The sequence below is a fragment of the Emys orbicularis genome, chromosome 1 (genome assembly GCF_028017835.1).
Source record: "Emys orbicularis isolate rEmyOrb1 chromosome 1, rEmyOrb1.hap1, whole genome shotgun sequence".
Lineage (NCBI taxonomy): Eukaryota > Metazoa > Chordata > Testudines > Emydidae > Emys > Emys orbicularis.
Window position 1 is genome coordinate 126,524,054 of NC_088683.1, and position 20,960 is coordinate 126,545,013.

The 20,960-nt window shown below is 37.4% G+C and overlaps 1 protein-coding gene across 1 annotated transcript in view; it reads left to right on the forward strand.

The window, feature by feature from the left end:
• Positions 1 to 20,960, forward strand: part of C2CD5 (C2 calcium dependent domain containing 5) — a 112,803-nt gene that overhangs the window by 42,460 nt on the left and 49,383 nt on the right. The window contains exons 11-12 of the mRNA XM_065397787.1: positions 4,712 to 4,820; positions 6,793 to 6,858. Coding sequence (XP_065253859.1) covers positions 4,712 to 4,820; positions 6,793 to 6,858 — 175 coding nt within the window. The remainder of the gene's footprint in view (positions 1 to 4,711; positions 4,821 to 6,792; positions 6,859 to 20,960) is intronic.

Below are 20,960 nucleotides of genomic sequence, written 5' to 3' on the forward strand. Positions count from 1 at the left end.
TATTCTACTGCCAAGAGCCTTGGGTTTGAGATGCCTTTAGCTACACATTTCCCATCTTTCTGCAGCATCAAAAAATGACTAGGGGCAGGTAGAGAAGGAGAGTTGTAGCTGAAAGGGTTTCAGGAGCTTATAAATTGTCCTACGTATGTATAAGATTATATACCTAAATTGTAAGTACTGGTCAGTGTTGCTTAAGATGACATTAACGTTTTGCATTTAGAAAAACGTGTCACAGTAAATTTGCTATGCACATTGTTTCTTTATATGTTGGAAGTGCAGAAAAGTCTCTTGTGGAAATGTAGAGTCTCTTAGTGCAATTTAGTTGATATACTGTGTGAGAATTAGGGAATTTTAAAGAAAGTTCCTTTATCTGGACCAGGGCAATCATATTTCAAGTTCCCAAATAGAGGATACTGCGGGGGGAGAAGAGGGAGCTAGAGGGAGGATACATTTGGGGGGTGCTGGAGGTTGTACTGGGAAGGAATTTTGGGGGGGGTTCCGGAGGGGTGTCTGTGTGTACTGGTAAGGGGTATTGTGGGGGTTCCAGAGGGGGTATCTGTGGTCTCACACTCGAGGTGTGGGGGGCAGTGTTGCACTCCTTGTCTTGGTGGCATGGTGGCTGGATCGGGCCTGGGACACAGTGCCAGCCTGTCAGTCAGTGCCTCCCTGTGGGCCTCTTCTTTTCCCCAGGGCAGGGAGCTGGGGCCTAGCCCTGTCACCCCTCCCATCCCGGCCCTGAGTACCTGTAGCAGGGCAGTCAAGAGGCGCTTGGTGGCTCCGCTTACCTGGCGGGCCAGGACGGGGCAAACAGGAACTGGCAACTGCGGATGCAGGGGAGGGATCAATTGGGGTGCAGAAGCGGCTTTTTCTGAGCTGCAACGTCTGGTCCGCAAGGAAAAATCCAGGACATTTCCTCTTATTTCAGAAATCTGCCAGACGGAGATCAGCGGGCCAAAAAAGAGGTCATATCTGGGAAAACCTGGATGTATGGGAACCCTAATCTGGACATTTCCAGGGTTTTTTTAGGGATCATATTGTTGGGTTTTTTACTCAGGTAACCTGAACTTCAAAACAACAAAGATTTTGATGGGAGGATAATCTTGATAACAATTCTGCTGTGAAAATATATAGCTGTCTTGTATTATCCTCTCTATATACACATATATTAATTTTTATATTATGTTTTTAGTGACAGGATGTATATTCACAGTATTTGCAACTGTAACACAGCTTTATGTACAAATGTATATACTTTGTACATATTTTTGTACAAGTGTCTGTATCTATTTCTATATAAGACTTGATCCTCTTGCCGTCCTTCTCAGTGGACAAACTCCAGGTGACTTTAATGGTGCAGGATTAAGCCCACATTTCTTGCAAAGGGAGCTAAATGCTGCTCTCAGTTTCACTTGTGCAATCCTAATGATTATAGCTTAGACTAGTGCAATGGTTCTCCAACTTTTTCATTCTGTGGATCACTTCTCTGAACCCTCTATCACCACTGCTTCGTTTTCAAATAAGATGGTCTCCATGGAGCACGGTTAGAGATCTGTCGTCCTAGTATATTTTCATTATTTTGTATTTTGTGTTTTATATGTACTTACACATACACACTTAAATAAATGATTGGAAACACACACACATGTACATATGCACTCACTCTTACATTTTATAGACATTGTAGAAGTAGTATGTGATACATAAGTATGAATGAAGAGCTTATTGCAAGCTCATCAAATTGACCAGGAGTGGCAGTTTTAAAGTAACTGTCTAGAAGCAGTTATTGCTTTCAACCAGTGCCAGTATTCCTCCAGTATCTATGCTGTTCTGTGCAAAATACATGCCTGCTGGTTTCAGGTGGATTTACTGCTACCTGTGCTACCGCAGCTACACTGCTATTTGTACTTACGCTAGCTCTCACTTAGTTTGCGCGAGTGTGTGTACACAAGCAGGGGAATCATGCCCCTAGTTCCTAATGTAGACATAGCATAAGAGGTAATACAATGATAGTGTGAAGTAGTATTGGCAAAATGATCAGTATTCTCAGTTGGTTAGCTAGTTCGTTTGTGAAATAAATTACAGCTCTTTGGTGTTCCTAAATATGGCAGATATTTGTTAGGGTTTTTTGGGCACTGTTTTATGGGTAGTCCATTGTCAGCTGTCAAATAACAGAGGAAAGAACTATTGAAATATTATAAAACATTGGTTACTATGGGATCCATATTTGACTGGGTTGTACTGTGAAAAATATACATTCAAAATTTTGCAGTATTATACAAACTAATACATACAGTATGTGGTATGGGTAAAACAATTGGCAAGGGGCACTCCAAGTTGTTTATCTCACAAATAAGATGAAACTTCCTTAGTGTTATAAGAGCTGAATGAGACATCACTCTTAGGAAAATAAGAGCACTTGAGAATACTGAGGGTTCCTGGATGCAGTTATATAGGTTTGTTTAGGTGTCTAGAGTTAATCTGACAGGATATAGTCCTCAGTTCAGCAGGATACCTAAGCACATACAGAATTTGCAGAACCTGAATAGACACTTCAGCACATGCTTAGGTATCTTGATGATCTGGGGACATAAATAACATACATTGACTAAAAATATTCCTGATTTTTTTTTTTTTTAATTTAAATTTACAAGTGACTAGTGGACGTACCATTTTGTTTTAATAGTATGTTGTTATGGATTATCCCTGCAGAAGAAATGTCAGGAGATTGTAACTAAACTAAAAATTATCTTTAATAAATAACATTATCAAAAGGAATAAAAAAAAGACAGAGGTAATTTATACATTTCCAGATGGATAAAAGCATAATAATTAAGGTCTGCTTGTTTTTCAGTGGTGGGTAAGCATAATCTCTTTTGGTGTTTATAGTTTACTGTATTAATATAACCTAAACATAGTATGGCCTTAAATTTATTTAAAAAACCCTTTAAAATGCATATAAAATAGAAATGTTTTAAAATGCCATGTCCATTCCTCAGTAGAAAAGCTCTTCTGCCAGTTTAGTTATTTAACATCTTTAGTGTTTAAAACCAGTAAAGTTTAACTGAGCAAAACTGTCAGTTATCAACATAAAATTATTAAGAGATAATATTATATAGATTGATATGGAATTATGTGGGAGAAAATAAATATCAATATACTTTTCAAAGGTTCACATTCCAGTCCTTGTGTAAAGCCAGAGCGAAAGAGATTTGTGAGGGCACTAGAAAGATATTGATGGCCTGGAATCTTCCCCCTTGTAGCCTACAGGGCTCTGCATGGAGCATCTGCACACACTGTGTTGTAGTAGTGGCTGCCTGGCTCCTCCCTCCATAAACTATTGTAATCCACTGGATCCCGGCAGGTTCCAATCCCACTGTCTGTACCCTGCCCAGTCCTCTGGCTTGTCTACAAGCAGCTGTATATGGCTGTAGAGTCACTCTTTGTAATCTCTCTGCTTTCTAATGCCTCCATACAACAGAAATGCAATATTTTTGATCTTCAGCAATACCCTAGGGTGACTCCAGGGTTTGAGTCTTAATCATTTATTTTTTAATGCCACTCATTGCCTCAGGAGATATGATAGTCTCTGTTTAAGCTGCACTTTGTCAGTTGACTAGAATCTGAGTGGAATGCTTAATTTAGGCAATCACTTTAAAATTACAATATTCTTTTTTAACACTTAATCAGCCATAAAAACTGTATAAAATAACCATTGTTGCATGACTCATTTATTTTCTTGCCTCTCTGTTTGTAGAATTGGCAGATGGAAACCCATCTCCTTTCCCCCATAAGTATGCTATATTTCAGTATGTATGTCTATAATTATAAAATTAAATCTGTCCATTTTGGGCCCATCTCATTTGAATGTGAGGAATTTATTTCACAGCACATACATTGTGAAAAACTATGTCAAGCCCTTAGCCTTGTTTCTCACAGAGACTGTCTTGAGTAGGTGGTCTGGACATGGAGGAGTATTGCTTTCTCATTTTTGCTGCAGATAGTAAAAAAATGTGTCTAAGGAAAAGAATTTAGAATGATTGGTGATAGTGACTATTTCTTAATCTAGTAAAGAATGGTCTAATAATTGTACTTCAAAATCTTTCACTTTTATTCTAAAGACGTGAATAATTTTTGTTTTATCCAGAGCCATTGGTGCTGTCAGACCAGTCTTTGTTGGCATTTGTGTTAGATGCACTTTATCTAATAAAGTGCTCTTCATGCTTGCAGGAGCAAAAATCAGTTCCACTCAAAATTTGGATACCAAACTACCCTCAGTTGTAGTAGCCAGCATTAAAAAGTGCAGAGGCATAAGTAAGTTAAATACTAAGCCTCATCACTTCAGAAAATAAATAACATTATTTTTATTTCACTCTTTTAGTGTACCTTTAAAGGGAAAAAAAAGCTAATGTAGGCTTTGTAAAGTCAACATTTTAATAAGATTTGGGTTGTTAATTAATATCCATATCCGAATGCAAATCTATGGGGGAAAAGTAATTTTACTGCTTGGAATACTTTTGCTAATACCACATTGTGTTGGATACTTGAATGACATACAAGTGATATAGTGCATAATAAGCTTAAAATAAGTGTTTTGCCTAATGTTAATGCTTTGCCTGTATTTCAAGGAGCATAATAAATTACTGCATGTTGATTGACAGACAGCAATGTTTTACAGATGGTCACCTGCTGTTTATATTTTTAATCCTAACAGGAATTTCCCTTTTTTACCTTGACGGCCTTTCCACCTGGCTTCCTTGTCCATGTTGGTGGTGTGGTCAGTGCACGCTCTGTGAAGCTTTTGGACCGCATCCACAATCCTGGTATGTTCACTAAAGAAATCTTTTTTTCAGTCATGTCTCACTGTGACCTTGGATTTCTGTGTTTTGTTTTTTTTTTAATAAAAAAAAAAACTAAAACAACATTGTAGTTTTCCAGATAAGAATGAGAATTTGAAAAATATTAGTCATGTGGGGAAAAGATTTTTAGTGAGAAACTCTTCAGCAATTTTTTCTTAATGTTTTTGGTGTAACGAAGCAGTAAGGGACTATGAACCTAATAAAGTAGAACCAGAATTAATGCCTTTGGATTTTGAAGCTGTGGGTTAATTTTTGGCCAAGGTTTAATGTTAACTTTGATGCAATTCTGAAATGAAATGTTTTATGTGAAAGCCATGAAAGCAGATGAAATCCTTCATGTTAACTTTAAACTTTGTTTAATTTCCAGCAGTTTTTAAAATCTTTAAGGATTGCCCACAGTTTAGCTCATCCAGTGTTTTTGATTCTTAAGTGATATAAACAGAAACAACTTTTTATTTTGCAACAAGTGAAAACCTTAAAGTAATTTTCTGTAGATAATTTTTCCTTGGCAACTCCAACGCTAATGCATTTTGCATGCTCTATTTCTGGCATCAGAGTTAAGCAGCTCTTGGCTGTTAGTACTTCATCTTGGTATTATTCACTGAATCAAATGGAAAATATGCCTAAAAATAAAAGATTTGAGTGGGTCAGTTCCCCTGAAACAGAGGCAGATTAAAGAAAAATAGCATCTACTGTGGTTTTGCATTCACTAGCCAGGAGTAATTAGCTTTAAAAATTTTTGCAAATGCATCTTTTTCAGGCATCAGTCTCTCTCTCTCTTTTTTTTTAATCTTTTACCTGTCATTGACTTCCCACACTACCTGTGATTTCTGCAAACGGGTCTAGATAACTTACATTTTGTTGAGTCTTAAACCAGTAACTTGAACAGAGAATGTGAAACAAAATCCATGAGTCACATAAATGTAAGAAAACTATTTTTGAGGGGTTTTTGAAGTGACTAAGTACACACATTTTCTTTTCCCTGCCTGTAATCGTCTAAGGTTTTGTTTTATTCCTATGTATGCAATAGTTAGAAGATGAAAAGAAATATCCTAATGCATTAGAGGATAAATATACTCAATTTATGTATGGCCTCAACTCTCCTGACTTGCAGTTAGCTTGGGGCTTTACATACTTACCTTAAATGTGATACTAATAAATCCTTGATTATTTTACAGTGTAATAAATTATCAGTATAGTATTCTCTTTATAAAAACTTGTGTGTGTTACTTATAAGCCTGCATCAGAGCAAAAAACATTCTTAGAACGAATGGGAAAGATATCAACTATATTCTGATGTTTTCTGAAATAACATCTTGCACTATGCACATTTCTTTTTTACTGACTAACATTTGATAACAGACTGCCTGAAAGCAGGAGAAAAACTGATGGTAGATGCATATGCTGATTAAATCGTTTCTGTTTGCACACGAAAATGGCTCTAGCAGCATCTGCTGAAGAACTTTGATTGCTTCTGACAAGTGAATGTAGGATTCACGATCCATCAAATTCAGTATCATGCCTAAGAGAGAGAGAGAAACAATTTGGAAACCCCAGTAACTGGTGTGGGAACTATCTTAATCAGCTTTCGAGTCAAATAATAATTTGATTCAATTCCTCGCAAAGGAAACACATAAGCTGCCAAGTAAATAAACAGGAAAATGTAGAAAAGGAAAGAACATTTAAAGCGGTTGTTTGAAAACAAAACAGGGAAAAAAAAAAATGGTAATTGCTATATACTGTACACTTGATCATGCCGAGTGCTATAGCATGCTCCTTACTTTCTTCTCTTTCTATTTCAACCTCTTATTAACTCTGCTGTCTGTGTCTTTCCAGTTCCTGTGGAGTGGTGTTGTCAATTGTGTTCTTGTTGGTAGTGTTTTTTTCACTATTCTGCTCCTATAACTGATCTACTAATTTGCTGTTTTGAACTCAGCCTTTGTCGGAATTATGGGTAACACAAGATCATACAAACTGCTAGACTGGAATAGTTTCAATTCAGGTATTTTATTAGTCATTCAGTACTACATATGCTGACAGAAATTATGGCAGCTCAGTGAAGTTCTTAGAAATGTTTTGGATCATTAATTAGGTTAATATTTCAAATTTAAATCTGTTTAGCCACCAAATAAATCAATGTCTAATTGTCATACTATTCTTTAAAAAGGTTTTCCATACATTATCAAAATGCAAAACAATGTTTTATTATAAAATAGTACTGCTAGAATTATTTAATATCAACCTGAAAAGTTGTTGTTCAGTTGATTTTAGTGGCTTTTAATTTAATGTGACAGTTGAAATCAAATCGTAAACAAAGTTTTTTGGGAGAAGGGGGTGGATTCTTGTCTACACAACCACTTCTAGCCTGATCCAGCACTTCTTCCAAAGACTTCAGATATTGGATGAATATGTTTGCTCAAAAGAGATGTAAAAGAAGAGACTTTGAGGACAAACTTACTACTTAGAAAGTAAAGGGTAGGGGAGCAGTCCAATGTGCGTTGGCTCATAAGTCTTGTTTTGTAAACATGTCAAGCTGACATCCCTGATGGTAATTGTTTGGTTTTCATTTATTAAAAATTCAAAGGAAAAAGTCTTATTCTTTTGTAACCTTGGGCCCAGATTCTGCCAGATCCATATATGGGCGCATAGTGCGAGGAAGAGTGGCCTTCATGAGGGCCAGGTTGAATACCAGTCCCTGTGCTGGGGGAAGTTGTAGGGACTACTCCTTTCATATTCTTCTGGAGGCAAATCCATGGCTTTTCCATCTCACATACTGGCCAGCAGAGCTTGCCAGCTGCTGTGACTTTTAGAATGGGCCACATAAAAGGATGTAGTGGTGAGCAAGCAGCCTCTGAGCATCTGGGAGCTTGAGGGAAACATTTTACCTCCTCTTGCTATGCTTAGGGCAGTGCAGCTCCATGCCATTCCTTTTTATGGGCTGTGCGTAAATAGTACAGTCTTGCCTGTAGATGTCAGTGCACCTGTAATATTTCCAAATTAATGAATCCGCTTTGAGGGGCTTCATACAAGAATAGGAAGAACTTGGTAGAGTAGAGGAAGCACCACCAGATAATGGAAGAAAAACAATTAGGTACTGTAGGAGCAGAACTATGACAGGTAGGAATCTAAGACACTAGATCCAGTGGGCTGAGTTGATCATGTCAAAGGCAGTACTGAGGCCAAACTGAATGAGAAGAGAGAAGAGTCATCATCAAGTGAAAGGAAGTTATTGATTAGAGACCACTTTCCATGTACTAAATTATATATAGTTTTAATATGCACATTTTTGTTTGTTTTGTTTTTATTTGTTTGTTAACACACTTATAACACACATTTCATCTTCCCTGTCAGGAACTGCTCCAACAGAATCTCCTTAACTCCAGTGACCTGAAAGACAGACCAAAGGAGAAAATAGTGTTAGGAAAAAGCCTGGGGATCCCCTATCTTCATAGCCCCAAAACACCTCTTTATAAACTTATTTTTGATGTTTGAAAATCCTCCAGAAGTCTAGTTTTGTATTTGAGGTGATGGGGAGATAGCTTGACTGGGTTTTGATCCCATAGCTACAGTAACTAGACACATAAACAGAGGGGTTTTTTCACAGTAATCAAATTTGTAGTGTACATATGAATTGCATTTCATGTTGCCATCTGGTGTTCAAAGGTGACAATGGAAAATTCAGTACAACAGAAAATGGCATAGCATGTTCATAGCTGTCAAACATCAGAACATGTAGAAACAGCAAGATTTTAAGTGTGAGCACTTATAGCCTTTTCCTTTAAAATCTCTGATTTGAGCTGTAATATTTGTGTGTGCTGGTGTGACTATTCAGAGTTAAGGCAGCTGTCAGAGGGTTATGTGATGAGTAAGAATCCTTTCTACACCTAAATGGACCTTCGGCTGTCCAAAATTAGTTAGTAAAATTTGTGGGTTTTAACCTTTTTATAATATTCAATAAAAATGATAGTTTTCTACAGACATGTTTTGGAGGGTTGTATCTCCCTTTCATTTTTATGGCTAATAACAATGTTTTTTCAATGTTTATTTGTACCTCAGATGTACCCTGAAATTAATGAGATTATTTTTTTGGAAATCTTCATTACTTCCCTTACAGATAATTTTGACTCAGTGGCTAGATTATCTGGCAGATGTTAGTCATTTCTTTTGTTTCATAGTATGTTTAGATTCAAGATTTATAATTCAGTAAACAGTGACTTAAAAAAGAGACAATTTATTTAGTTTTAATCTCTGCTTAAAGTGATTCTGTTATGAGCTAAGTACACTGATTTTAAAACTCTCCTTAAGTTAAAGCTTTGCATAAATTCTTTGGGGGCCAAATTCTCTTTTCAGTGCACCAACAAAACTCCATTAAGTCAGTGTAGTTGCACCATTATGACAAAGATCACAGTTTGTGTTTGCATAATTAAATGGAAAAGTGGCAGATCACTGCTTTCCCATTATTGCATAAAATCACTATTCATACACACAGACTCTTTAGGTTTGGAAATATGGGGCCTGATCAAAGCCTACTGAAGTCCATGTGAATTCCCTCATTGACTTCATTGGGTTTTGGATCAGACCTAAGATGATAGAGGATGATGGGGCAATGGTGGAAATATGTGCAAGTCTCAAAAGGACAATTAGAAAAGAACTAGAATGGGCCCAGAAGAAATCATTGAATATAAACCTTAGAAAACTTTCAGGAAAGTGTAGCTAAATGTGTAGTTAAAACTACCCACAGGCAGTTTACTTATGCAACTAGAACTGAGATGACAGATAACCCAAGGTCTTACTGACCTTGGCAGCGTTACAGAAATGACTCTGTAAACATTAATGATCCTTGAATAATTTTTCCAATCTATTAGACATAACAGATTTTCCTTCCACTTGTTTTTCTATCTGCTGTTTTTCTGCTTAATCTCTATTTTCTTTTAAAACAAATATTTATAATGCACAGTGCAAGGTAATTTCCACTCCAGATTTATCTTAAAATTTTTATGTCCTACTCTTAATTTTTCTAGAGATACTGTAGCTATTCAGGCTTGTATTCCTTGTCTCTTGAATAGAATTGTGGTTGACTCCACTAAACAATGTAACTCTGACTTTATGCAGTAATACTTTATTCAGTGTTTTTAAAGAACTGCAAAAGATAGTTAGCTTATTAATATATACTCACTTAGGGCCTGATCCAACTCTCATTGAAGTCAATGGAAATGCTTTCATTAACTTCACTGGGCATTAGATTTGGACATTTAGAGTAGGGATCCTTGCCTTTTTTATACAAGAGCATACTGTGGCACCAACAGCTGTGATTGTGGAGTCTTTGTGAACATAATGTGTAAAAGCATCAGGAACTTAAACATGCATAGGAAGTGTAGAGGTAACATATCCTTGTGAACAAATCCATCTTATTTCTGTAGCTGTGTGCTGATGTAAGTTGCCTCTTTCTTGCTGACTACTGTGTATAGTGTTCTTTCTATATAAGATTTTTAGAGTTCCTACTCTGTATTGGTGTCAGTAGGAGAAGTTGAGTCTCTCTGTGTTTGCAATTCTATGTATAGTCTTCATAAAATAGTTTTAGGATTGCATGTTTCTGATTCCTGTCCCAAACCCATTCGTTATGTCAAACCAATAGGGTAACAAGTCCTGTGGATTGGGGGAAGCAGTAGAAGAGAGCTATCTTGACTTTAGTAAGGCTGTCTCATGTGATACTGTCTCGTGACCTTATAAGCAAACTAGGGAAATATAGTCTAGATAAACCTACAATAGGAGGATGAATTTCTCATTGGAAAACCATACTCAGTAGTTATCAGTGATTCACAGTCAAGCTGAAAGAGTATACCAAGTGGGGTCCCACAGGGATCTGTCCAGGGTCTGGTTCTATTCAATATCTTCATAAATGATTTGGATAATAGCATAGAGAGTGTGCTTACAAAGTTTGCAGACGATACCAAGCTGGGCAGTGTTGCAGGCTCTTTGGAGGACAGGATTAGAATTCAAAATGATCTTGACAAACTGGAGAAATGGTCTGAAATAAATAGGATGAAATTCAATAAGGACAGATGCAGAGGACTACACTTAGGAAGAAATAATCAACTGCACAAATACAAAATGGGAAATGATTGCCTAGGAAGGAGTACTGCAGAAAAAGATCAGAGGGTTATAGTGTATCACAAACTAAATATGAATTAACTATGTAATCTTGTTGCAAAAAAAGCAAACATTCTGGGGTGTATTAGCAGGAGTATTGGAAGCAAGACATGAGAAATAATTATTCTACTTTACTCACCACTGATAAGGCCTCAACTGGAGTAAACTGGAGTACTCTGTCCAGTTCTGAGGACCACACTTTGGGAAAGATGTGGACAAATTGGAGGAAGTCCAGAGGAGAGCAACAAAAATGAAAAAAAGGTCTAGAAAACATGACCTATGAGGAAAAATTGAAAAAAATTGGGTTTGTTTAATCTGGAGAAGAGAAGATGGAGGGTAGACATGATAACAGTCTTCAGGTAGGTAAAAAGTTTTGAGGAGGAGGGTGATAAATGGTTCTCCTTATCCATCTAGGACAGGACAAGAAGTAATGGTCTTAAATTGCAGAGTAGAGATTTAGGCTAGACGTTAGGAAAAACTTCCTAATTGAAAGGATAGTTAAGCACTGGAACAAATTACCTAAGGAGGTTGTGGAATGTCCATCATTGGAGGTTTTTAAGAATAGGTTAGACAAATGCCTGTCAGGGATGATCTATAATATTTAATCCTGCCTCAGGCCTGGTCTACACCGGGTGGGAATCGATCTAAGTTATGCAAATTCAGCTATGTGAATAACGTAGCTGAAGTCAACATACTTAGATCGACTTACTGTGGTGTCTTCACTGCGGTGAGTCGACTGCTGCTGCTCCCCCATCGACTCTGCCTGCGCCTCTCGCCAAGCTGGAATCGACAGGAGAGCGCTCGGGGGTCGATTTATCGCATCTAGACTAGACACGATGAATCGATCCCCGCTGGATCGATCGCTGCCTGCCGATCTGGCCGGTAGAGAAGACATACCCTCAGTATAGAGGACTGGATTAGAGGACCTATTGAGGTCCCTTCCAGACCTACATTTCTGTCGGTCTCTGGTTATTAGATATTGAAATACTTGGTCAGTGTTCATTTTTAAGGTGTGCACTTAGTTGGGTTTGTTTAATCTTTTAGACAGAGCTTGTATGTAGTTGGTTTTACTATACTGTTTATATACTAAATACACTTAAATAATATGGAGAGTAGAGGACAGGCTTTATCTTTTAACAGAGATGGCTCTATTTTAAGGTAATGCTGTCATTTGAAGGTGTTTTTAAATTATACTATTCATTGTGCCTGGATGATAAAGCAATAGTATATGATAAATTAGGTATCTTTCTTCAGTAACTAGTTGTGCTCCAAAGCAACAGTTGCAAACTTTGTCCCTGATATTATACTGAGATCCACTACTCTTGTGCCCTTCTGGAGTCCCACTGACTTCATTGTGGAGATTTGTGCTAGAGGATCCTGATGCAGAAGTGTGGGGCCTTCAGCAGTATCAAGTTAATAACTGAAAGTCTGGAAGAAATGAGAAAAGAGCTAAATATTTAAGTCTGGCACTTAATTTGGACCTGGTCCACTGAGAACAAATGTTTTTGGCTTTTTTAACTTTGCAAATGTAAACATTTAAAAATTACATGCTGGTCATTCAGTTATCATTACCATTCTTGACATTCATTGCTACAAATAATAAATAATAAAATATTTTAACATTTCTGTCTTAAACCTGCAAAGGTTATTCTAATCAGCAGAAAGTTTAATTTTAAAAGTGTGTATATACGAAACATACTTTCAGTGCTCTTTTTAAAATTGTTACTTGTTTATCTCGGTGAGGGTCTATATCTTCAGTACTGTTGCAATCACACCCTGTAGCAGTCTCCTTGAACTCTAAATTAGAAGACTATCTGTTCATGTCTGCATTGCTGAGATTACTGGGGCTAGATTGTTTTAAAATAGGTAACAGTAACTGGTTTATTCTAGCTAATGCTGGTTACTGTCAAACCCTCAGTATGTAGATAATGTAGGATTATTTTAGTAGCTTGCCTGTGTTAGAGCCGGTAATGCTGTAAACAGATTATTTACTTGAACTGTTGCCAACTGATGGAGAACTATCCCTTTGAATTTGTTTGTATTACTTATGACTTCCAAACAGACTAAATCATACTTTGTTCTGTCCAAGTGATTCCTGGTTGTATAATGCCATGGTAGAACATCTTTTGTAATTTGTAGTGTGTTGCTGATGTATGAACTGTTGAGCCTTAAGGGCATTCTTTTTTTCAGTGCCAGCAGTCAAACTGTCGTCTTCCCCTTGATATTTGGAACATTCTGCTTAGAATTCTAAAGTTAATGTAGGTTAGTTCACAGCTCTGATGTCACACCAATGACCAATAAAAACCACCATCTATTTTAAGTATTTAGAAGGTGTCTGTCACTTTGGTATCTAAGCATCTGGTCAAAAACTGCTTACGTGGCATTTAAGGAGCACGTGCAGTGGGTGCTGTTAGACTGTGGAGTTGGGGTAAGGCAGTAATAGAAACCATTTAGAGTTTCAGGCTGGAGAGAGAGTCAGTCATTAGGCAGCCCAATCAGGGATGAACCCAGAGGCCAAATTTTGAATTTAAGGTTTATAATTTTATTTTAGGTTATGGTACTTGCAACCTCCATGATAAGTTCTAGAACCCCTTAATAGAACTATAGCTCCATATTTCATACTTGCCTGCTCTTAAACTCAGTCCTTTTTACAAGTATACACATAACTATTAGAAAGTGCAGAAATTATGGAGATGCTAATTGCTTAAGCTGAGTTCTGTTTTACACTTAACACAGAGAATCAACTTCTTTGTTTTGTATGAAAAATATATTGTATGCTCCGCAAGTATACAGCACTTACTCCTTCAATACAGAATTAATTTTCTGGGAATTTACAAGTAAATCACTTAATTAGTTTGAGTTAAAATTGATTAAACTGGGAGCTCTAAGAAATTAGACATCTGTCAGTCTTTTGTTAGTCCTAAATGAGAATAACAATTGAATAACACAGACTCTCAAACTTTTTTGTGTGTGAATTATATTTGTAGAAATTAGGTTATAATTCAACTAAGTTATTAATGATTGTTGTATCTAATTGCTATGATTATGTAGGATATAGACAGGGTCAGTTCAGCAGCTCAGGTGCCTTAATTGGGGCCATTGTGTCATCAGCGATAACTAAGCTAATTATCATGCTTCCTCTACACCTGATTTGCTTGTAGCAATTCATTTGTTGTAATGACTCAATGGTATGAGAAATACTAGCCACGTGTGTCAGGAGTTCTCAATGGATAGATTTACTTGGCCTGTTGCTGTTCTCTAAAGATTCCATGATTGCGTACTAACATGGATATTTGGCTTAAAAAGCTCTCTGTGGCACTGCTGCTGGAGTTGCTCTATGTTTGAGACAACACTGCTGAGGGAACTGAACTAAGAGCACAGAAGCTTCCTGTAAAGCTTGGGACTCAAGAAACTGAGCTTTCCCTGCCCCATCTTCACATAGCATCAGTGTTACTAACAGTTCTCTAAACCAGTATGTGAATTTCAAAGCCAGATTCACAACTGTGATTTGGCTGCTTTGTGCTACTCTGATAATGCAAAGCAAAAGTAAACCCATCTTAAATGGTTGGTGGGTTCTGACTGCTTTGCACTGCATTGGTGTACTAGTGCAGTGGTTCTCAACCAGGAGTATGTGTTCCCCTGGATGTATGCAGAGGTGTTTCAGGGGTACATCAACTTATCTAGCTATTTGCCTAGTTTTACAACAAGCTACATAAAAACACTAGCAAAGTCAGTACAGATTAAAATTTCATACAGACAATGACTTGTTTATATTGCTCTATATACTATATACACTGAAATGTAAGTACAATATTTATATTCCAGTTAATCTATTTTATAATTATATAGTAAACATGATAAAGTAAGCAATTTCTCAGTAATAGTGTGCTATGACACTTTTGTATTTTTATGTCTGATTTTATAAGCAAGTAGTTTTTAAGTGAGGGGAAACTTGGGGTACGCAAGACAAATCAGACTCCTGAAAGGGGAACAGCAGTCTGGAAAGGTTGAGTTACTGTGTTAGTGAATCTGCCCTTAAAATTTAAAACAACAAACAAACAAAAATGTAAGGGTGATACTACTTATCTTCAGCTCATTAGAAATATTGCATGAAGGTATTCTCTTTGGGTTTCTTGTGTAGTTTTTGTACTGGAATTTTTAATAATTTTTTTTTTTATGTAGGAAATTCCTGACCAAAAATCTATATTCAGGGGGAGTTAAGTTTGGGAGAATGTATCAGTAACTTAAGGGTAAAATACATTATAGGGACATTGAAATATTTCCAAAGTAAAACATTAGAAACCTAGGAAATTAAAGGAATCAGAACATGTTAAGATAAAAAATGCACAAGTCATTCAAACAACATTAATTGCCCTGTAGTGATGTCCTGAGAGGAAATATATATATATATATTTAAAAAAACTGTGTCTTTAAAAATCACTTTTACCTGATCTGGGACCACAAATACTAAAAATACCTTGATAATAATTGTAAATATGATATTGCCCTTAATTCTGAATTTTCTAGGTTTATAATAGCTGGTTTTCAGAATAATTACAACATCCCTATAATGTATTTTACCCAAAGATTAGTGTTACTTATTCTCAACAAATTCTATTTTAATGTTTTTTTGTCTGGGAATAAATATATTAGGTAGGTGCACTTTCAGTTATGCATACTGTATCTTTTTAATACAGTACTACATGTTATAAAGAACTTTCTGATGTTCTGTTTGCCTGAATAATTTGGGACATATTAAACAAAAATGAAGTGTTGAATGTTGTCCTTCACACTATTACTTGAATTTTTATAATTCCTTCCACTCAAGGGTTTTCAAAGCACATTTCAAATATTTAGTAAACCTTTCAACACCTTTGTAAACTGGTATTTTTTAGGGCAAACTGCAGCACAAAGAAGTGATTTGCTGAAACTCACAGAGCAAACCTGTAACAGAACTGGAATTAGAACTACAGAGTCCTGCCAGTAAGAACTACTAGGCTCCTATTCTAAACACTATTTTATCTAACTTAATCTGTCACATTTGTAAAAGTACCCGTTACTGTAGTATCTAGGCGCTGAATAGGATTTAAGATTTAAATGTGGGTGATGTACTCTCTCCCCATGGACTTAAATGTTTCAGTTGAGGATGGGGGATAATTTATTTTGAATAATATGTTAAATAGCTTGGGTGTTTTATTTTAAACACAAGATGTCTGGCAGATATTCATGATTGAAGTCTGATTTATGTGAAAAGGGATTAGCTGTAATTCACCTAAGGCATAGAGGATTTTCCCGATTTGTTTCTAAAGAGTTACTAATAGTCTAGATTTTAGGGCTAAATCACTATATACCAATTAAATTTCAGAACTATTGTTCTGAAGCTTCCAACTTCTTTGTGTAGATTGTTACCACTCTTAAAATACTTGCTGTACTTCTGTATGCATGTTCCAAAGTTTCACAAGTGCAGCCCTTGTTCTGAGTTTGTTTTTTGTTCTAACGATTGTTCTTACTTCCTGTGAGTGTCAGTTATCCATTTGAGAGATCAGTAAGATGAAAAAATATGAATCATTGAAAGGAAATGTGATTCTATTTCAGTAAGTGGTATCTATGCCAATTTAATTTAATTCAACACAGCTTTATTTTGTATAGCATCTTCCTTACAGAATGAATCCCAAAACAATTTACAAAGTTAAATAGTAGAAAATAGCAGAGGGAGAGGGATTGTAATACAGACAAGGGATAGAAGATGATCTCCTTCTTGTTCAGCAGCCCCTAAAATAAATGAGGATGGTGAAGTAAGAATTCACCATCTCTAACCTCAAGGAATGCTAATTTAACTTATTGGCTTATTTATATTTGTAGTATTCTACTGTAAATGAGCACCCACCCAGTTCTCTGGGTGTCCTTGGCAATCTTTTAAAAATACACATACTTCAGTTACCTCAAGATCAAATAAATTAACCTAGCGACAACATAAATATAACAAAAATAATGAACTTCCTCACAAAATCCTCATCAGACTTATATAGGTCTGGGCAGCAGCGGTGTGTATCACTTGTCTCCTTATAATTGTGAGAGAAAACATAGGCCTTCCATACACCCAAAGACTAACAAGCTTGGGCTTTTACAGACCAACAGGGGAAGCAAGTTCCAAAGATTTGGGGTCCAGTGGAATTTCATCGCAGGTACCTTCCCTGAGGCAACTATGGCAGGGCAAGAGGTGGTATCTTAGGCCCCCATCCTGTAAAAGCTTTCACGAAAACGTAATACATGGTGAGTATCCCCATTGAAGTCAATGGGACTATTCACAGAGCAAAAACCGAAGCATGTGCATCAATCTTTGCAGGATCAGGGCCTGGTTGTAGGCCACTTTAGGGTTTTATGGGTTCATACCATGATCTTAACGTCAAACTTGAGACCAACAGGCAGCTGGTGCAGATCAGAATACAGGTTTAATGTGTTCACAAAAAGACAACCTGTTTAATACCAGTAAGTGAGCCAATGAATTCTGGACCTGCTGCAGTTTCTGGATGATTTAGCCCCATGTAAAGGTATTGCAGTAATTTAAACTTGAGATGACAGGCATGGAAAGTAGTTGCAAGGTCTGCATCCGGAAGAAACAGATGCAACCTCTTAATCATCTGTAGGAGGAGAAAAGTTGACTTGGCTGTTGCAGCTGCCTGACTTTCAAGTAGCAGCTAGGGCTCTAAGATGTTCTTGGGCTGGAGACCAGAGGAGAGTTCCTGTAAACAAAACAGATGTTTGTTTCCCAAAAATGCACACTGCAGAATACACTATTGCATTGTATTGGAAATCCTCTCCAGGACCAGAGCAGCAGATAAGCTAACTGCTACCGTCAATGGAAAAAGGAGTGATCATGCTTTTGTCTGGACCATACTCTAGAGGCAGGATCTCTTCCCCCACACCTCTACTCTTCACTCTCAAGCCCGGTTAGGAGGATTTGGCAGAAAGAAGTTCTGAGAGGTTTGGGCAAGGGAGTTCAGGTTACAGAGCAGAAGAGAGCCATTCTGTCCACCTCTGCAATTTTGAGGTTACAGTAGTCCTCACTGCTACTGAGTCCCTGCCCCACAAGGTATATGGTGGTGGATCTGCATAATGAAAGATCCAAAGGTTGATTTTGAAAGATATAGTTACTCTCCCAAGCTCCACTCTTTTGAGACATCAGCAAGAAATGCCACTCTCAGTAGATTGTGAAAATCCTTCATAATAGGCTTGTTCTTCTCCTTTCTTAATGCTGACATTCTAAATTTTCATTATTAGACTTTAGAGTTAACGCGCAGTTGAAATTAACTGCAGCAATTCATACTTCATAGAGCTATTACTTCAGGCTGTCTGCAGATTCTGCCCAGACATCTCTGCATCAGTTTATGTTCAGTTGATATTTTGATGGCTATATTTGCAATTTAAGGATTTACAGACTTAATTTTCTTTAAAAAGTTTAAATTCTCCAGTGCAAGATCCTAGAAAATAGTACTGGCTCACTAAGCCTCTGAGAGCTGGTCTAATTTAACCCCTGGAAAGAAATACGGGTCCCATGCAGGGAAGAGCCCAGACATCTGGGCTCTGGAAACATACTCCCCCTTGCCATCCAGGAGCGGCACCAGGGTTTTTGACGCCCTAGGCGGCAGTGCTCCTCCTCAGAGCATTCGGCGGCGGGGGTCCTTCCGCTCCGGGTCTTCGGGGCGCTTTGGCGGCGGGTCCCGGAGCAAGTGAAGGACCCACCGCTGAAGCGCCCCGAAGACGCAGAGCGGAAGGACCCCCGCCGCCGGATTGCCACCGAGGATGGCAAAATGCTGCCCCCCAAATCCTGCCGCCCTAGGCGACCGCCTAGGGTCGCCTAGTGGAAGCGCCGGCCCTGTTGCCACCCAGAACAGTAGAACTATACAGTTCTGCTCTGTCTAGGGCTCTCCATCCAGGGAGATGGGGACAGGATTTTGTCCTGTGTCTGAATACAAACTAATAGAGACCAAACTTGCATTCTAAAATAAAGAACCAAAAGCTAAATTGACTGCAATTGGAACTGATTGGAAAGAACATTTGGGATTCAAGATAATAACTTTATAACACAATTGTGATGCATTTGTTCCAAAACTGTTCAATAAACAGTAAGTTTTAGACTTTTCAGTTGGAGCAGGATTTAGTTTGCACCGTCTCTATGAAGAATACCTTCCCATGTACATCATTTTTCAAATCTTTCAGCTCTAGAAACAATATGCTTGTGCTTCCACTTAGATATAGGCATCATGCTAATGTTGAAACATTAATAGAAGTGTGTTCTTTAATAATTAAATATTCACAATATCTGATTTACAATAAAGAGCAGTTAATAGCAATAGAATTTTTTGCAAACCTTTTGCTTAAAGTTTTAGAAAACCCATGCTGAACTATTTAATAGATTTTGCTAGAAAAGCTTGTGATGGAGTGCTATGTATGCTTGCCTTTGCTTTCACCTAGAATTCAGGGCCATTACTTTCTGTAACCATTTCAGTGAGCTGCCATAGTTTTCAGTCTGTACTGTCACCTGATCCAAGCATGCGCCAAAAAACCCACCGTTTCTGGCTACTGTCTGCTGAATCTGCTTTGCGAACCCTTAGTTCTTTAAGCTTTTGCTTTAGCCAAAAACAAAACAGACACCCTTTTGGAGTGTACTGGACACATGCCATCCTGCTTCCCCTAACTCCTTTAATGTTTATGTAAATCCTTAGCTTTACTAAACTTGTAAATGCTACAATGGCATCCTCATGTGGAATTGTGTGGCTCATGTGTCAAAATAAAAGGCTGCTTGTGGTGAATATATTTGTCCAAAAAATATGAATGCCTACACATTGCACTGCATTCAGTGTTTTGTATCAATTACTATTCCAATGTCATGGTGTCTGACTTTAATTGTATAAAATCATTTTGTATTTAATATGCAAAGGTAAGTTTGTGTATATTAAATGTTAATACATAGTATTTTATATATTTACAACTATATAAATTATCTTGGTTCACATTATCTTACCACATTTTGAAAAAAAATTAGCCCTACATTTAAAAGACATAAAAAGATCTCTTCATTCATATGCACTTGTTGACAAACGTGGCTCCTGTGGGATTTCTTTTTAATCTTGTGCAATGGCAATTGGTTGACTTTTATCAATGGTATTGGGCCTGGTCCTGTTTCCCATTGTCTGTAATGGGGAAAAAAGCTTTGACTTTAATGAGAGTGTGATCAGGCCTATTATATTACTGTGGATTAATAGTGCTTTTACTTTACATCTTACTATTCCTGACATGTTGACCAGAATCTGGGGAAAGAATAAGTGGTAAAATGTTATCTGAGCACTCCACAGATAAAAGAAATAGCTGTGAGTCTCTCGGTGCTGAGACTGCATCCTCCTCCCATATAATATACAGTATTTTAAGGTGAAGTGAGTGGAAAAATTGTCTTGTAATCTTTTAGGAAGCTCACTCCTAAATGTTGTAATCCACATGCCCAAAATCTCAGTGGGGGGAAATGATGTGTGGTACCAATGTGGGGACCTGTCATTATTTCTGCTTTTCCTGGTTCTCTTTGTCCACTTCCTTCTCTTTTGGTTTTACTCCCACCCCATCCTTGTTTGCGTCACCTTACTGGTTGCATTTGTATTGCTCTTTTTTCTTCTCACCTTTTTCTTTCCCTGTTTGTTTTTTTTCTCCTGACTGTTCAATACTTTCTGTTTCCACCTCCCCTCCCCCCCTTTTTTGCACTTTTTTTGTCTGAGAGTAAGCAGCAGCAGTAGCTGCCAAACTGTAACACTTTCCATACTTAAGGCTGCAGAGGGAAACTGATCAGCATACTAGTAGGTCCTTTTGTATCCAAGTCTTTATGCAGAGCTGCAAAAAGAAACATACTAGGATCATGAGATTCTAGCTGCACTCCCCCCGCCCCTTCCCTTTTTTTGGGGGGGG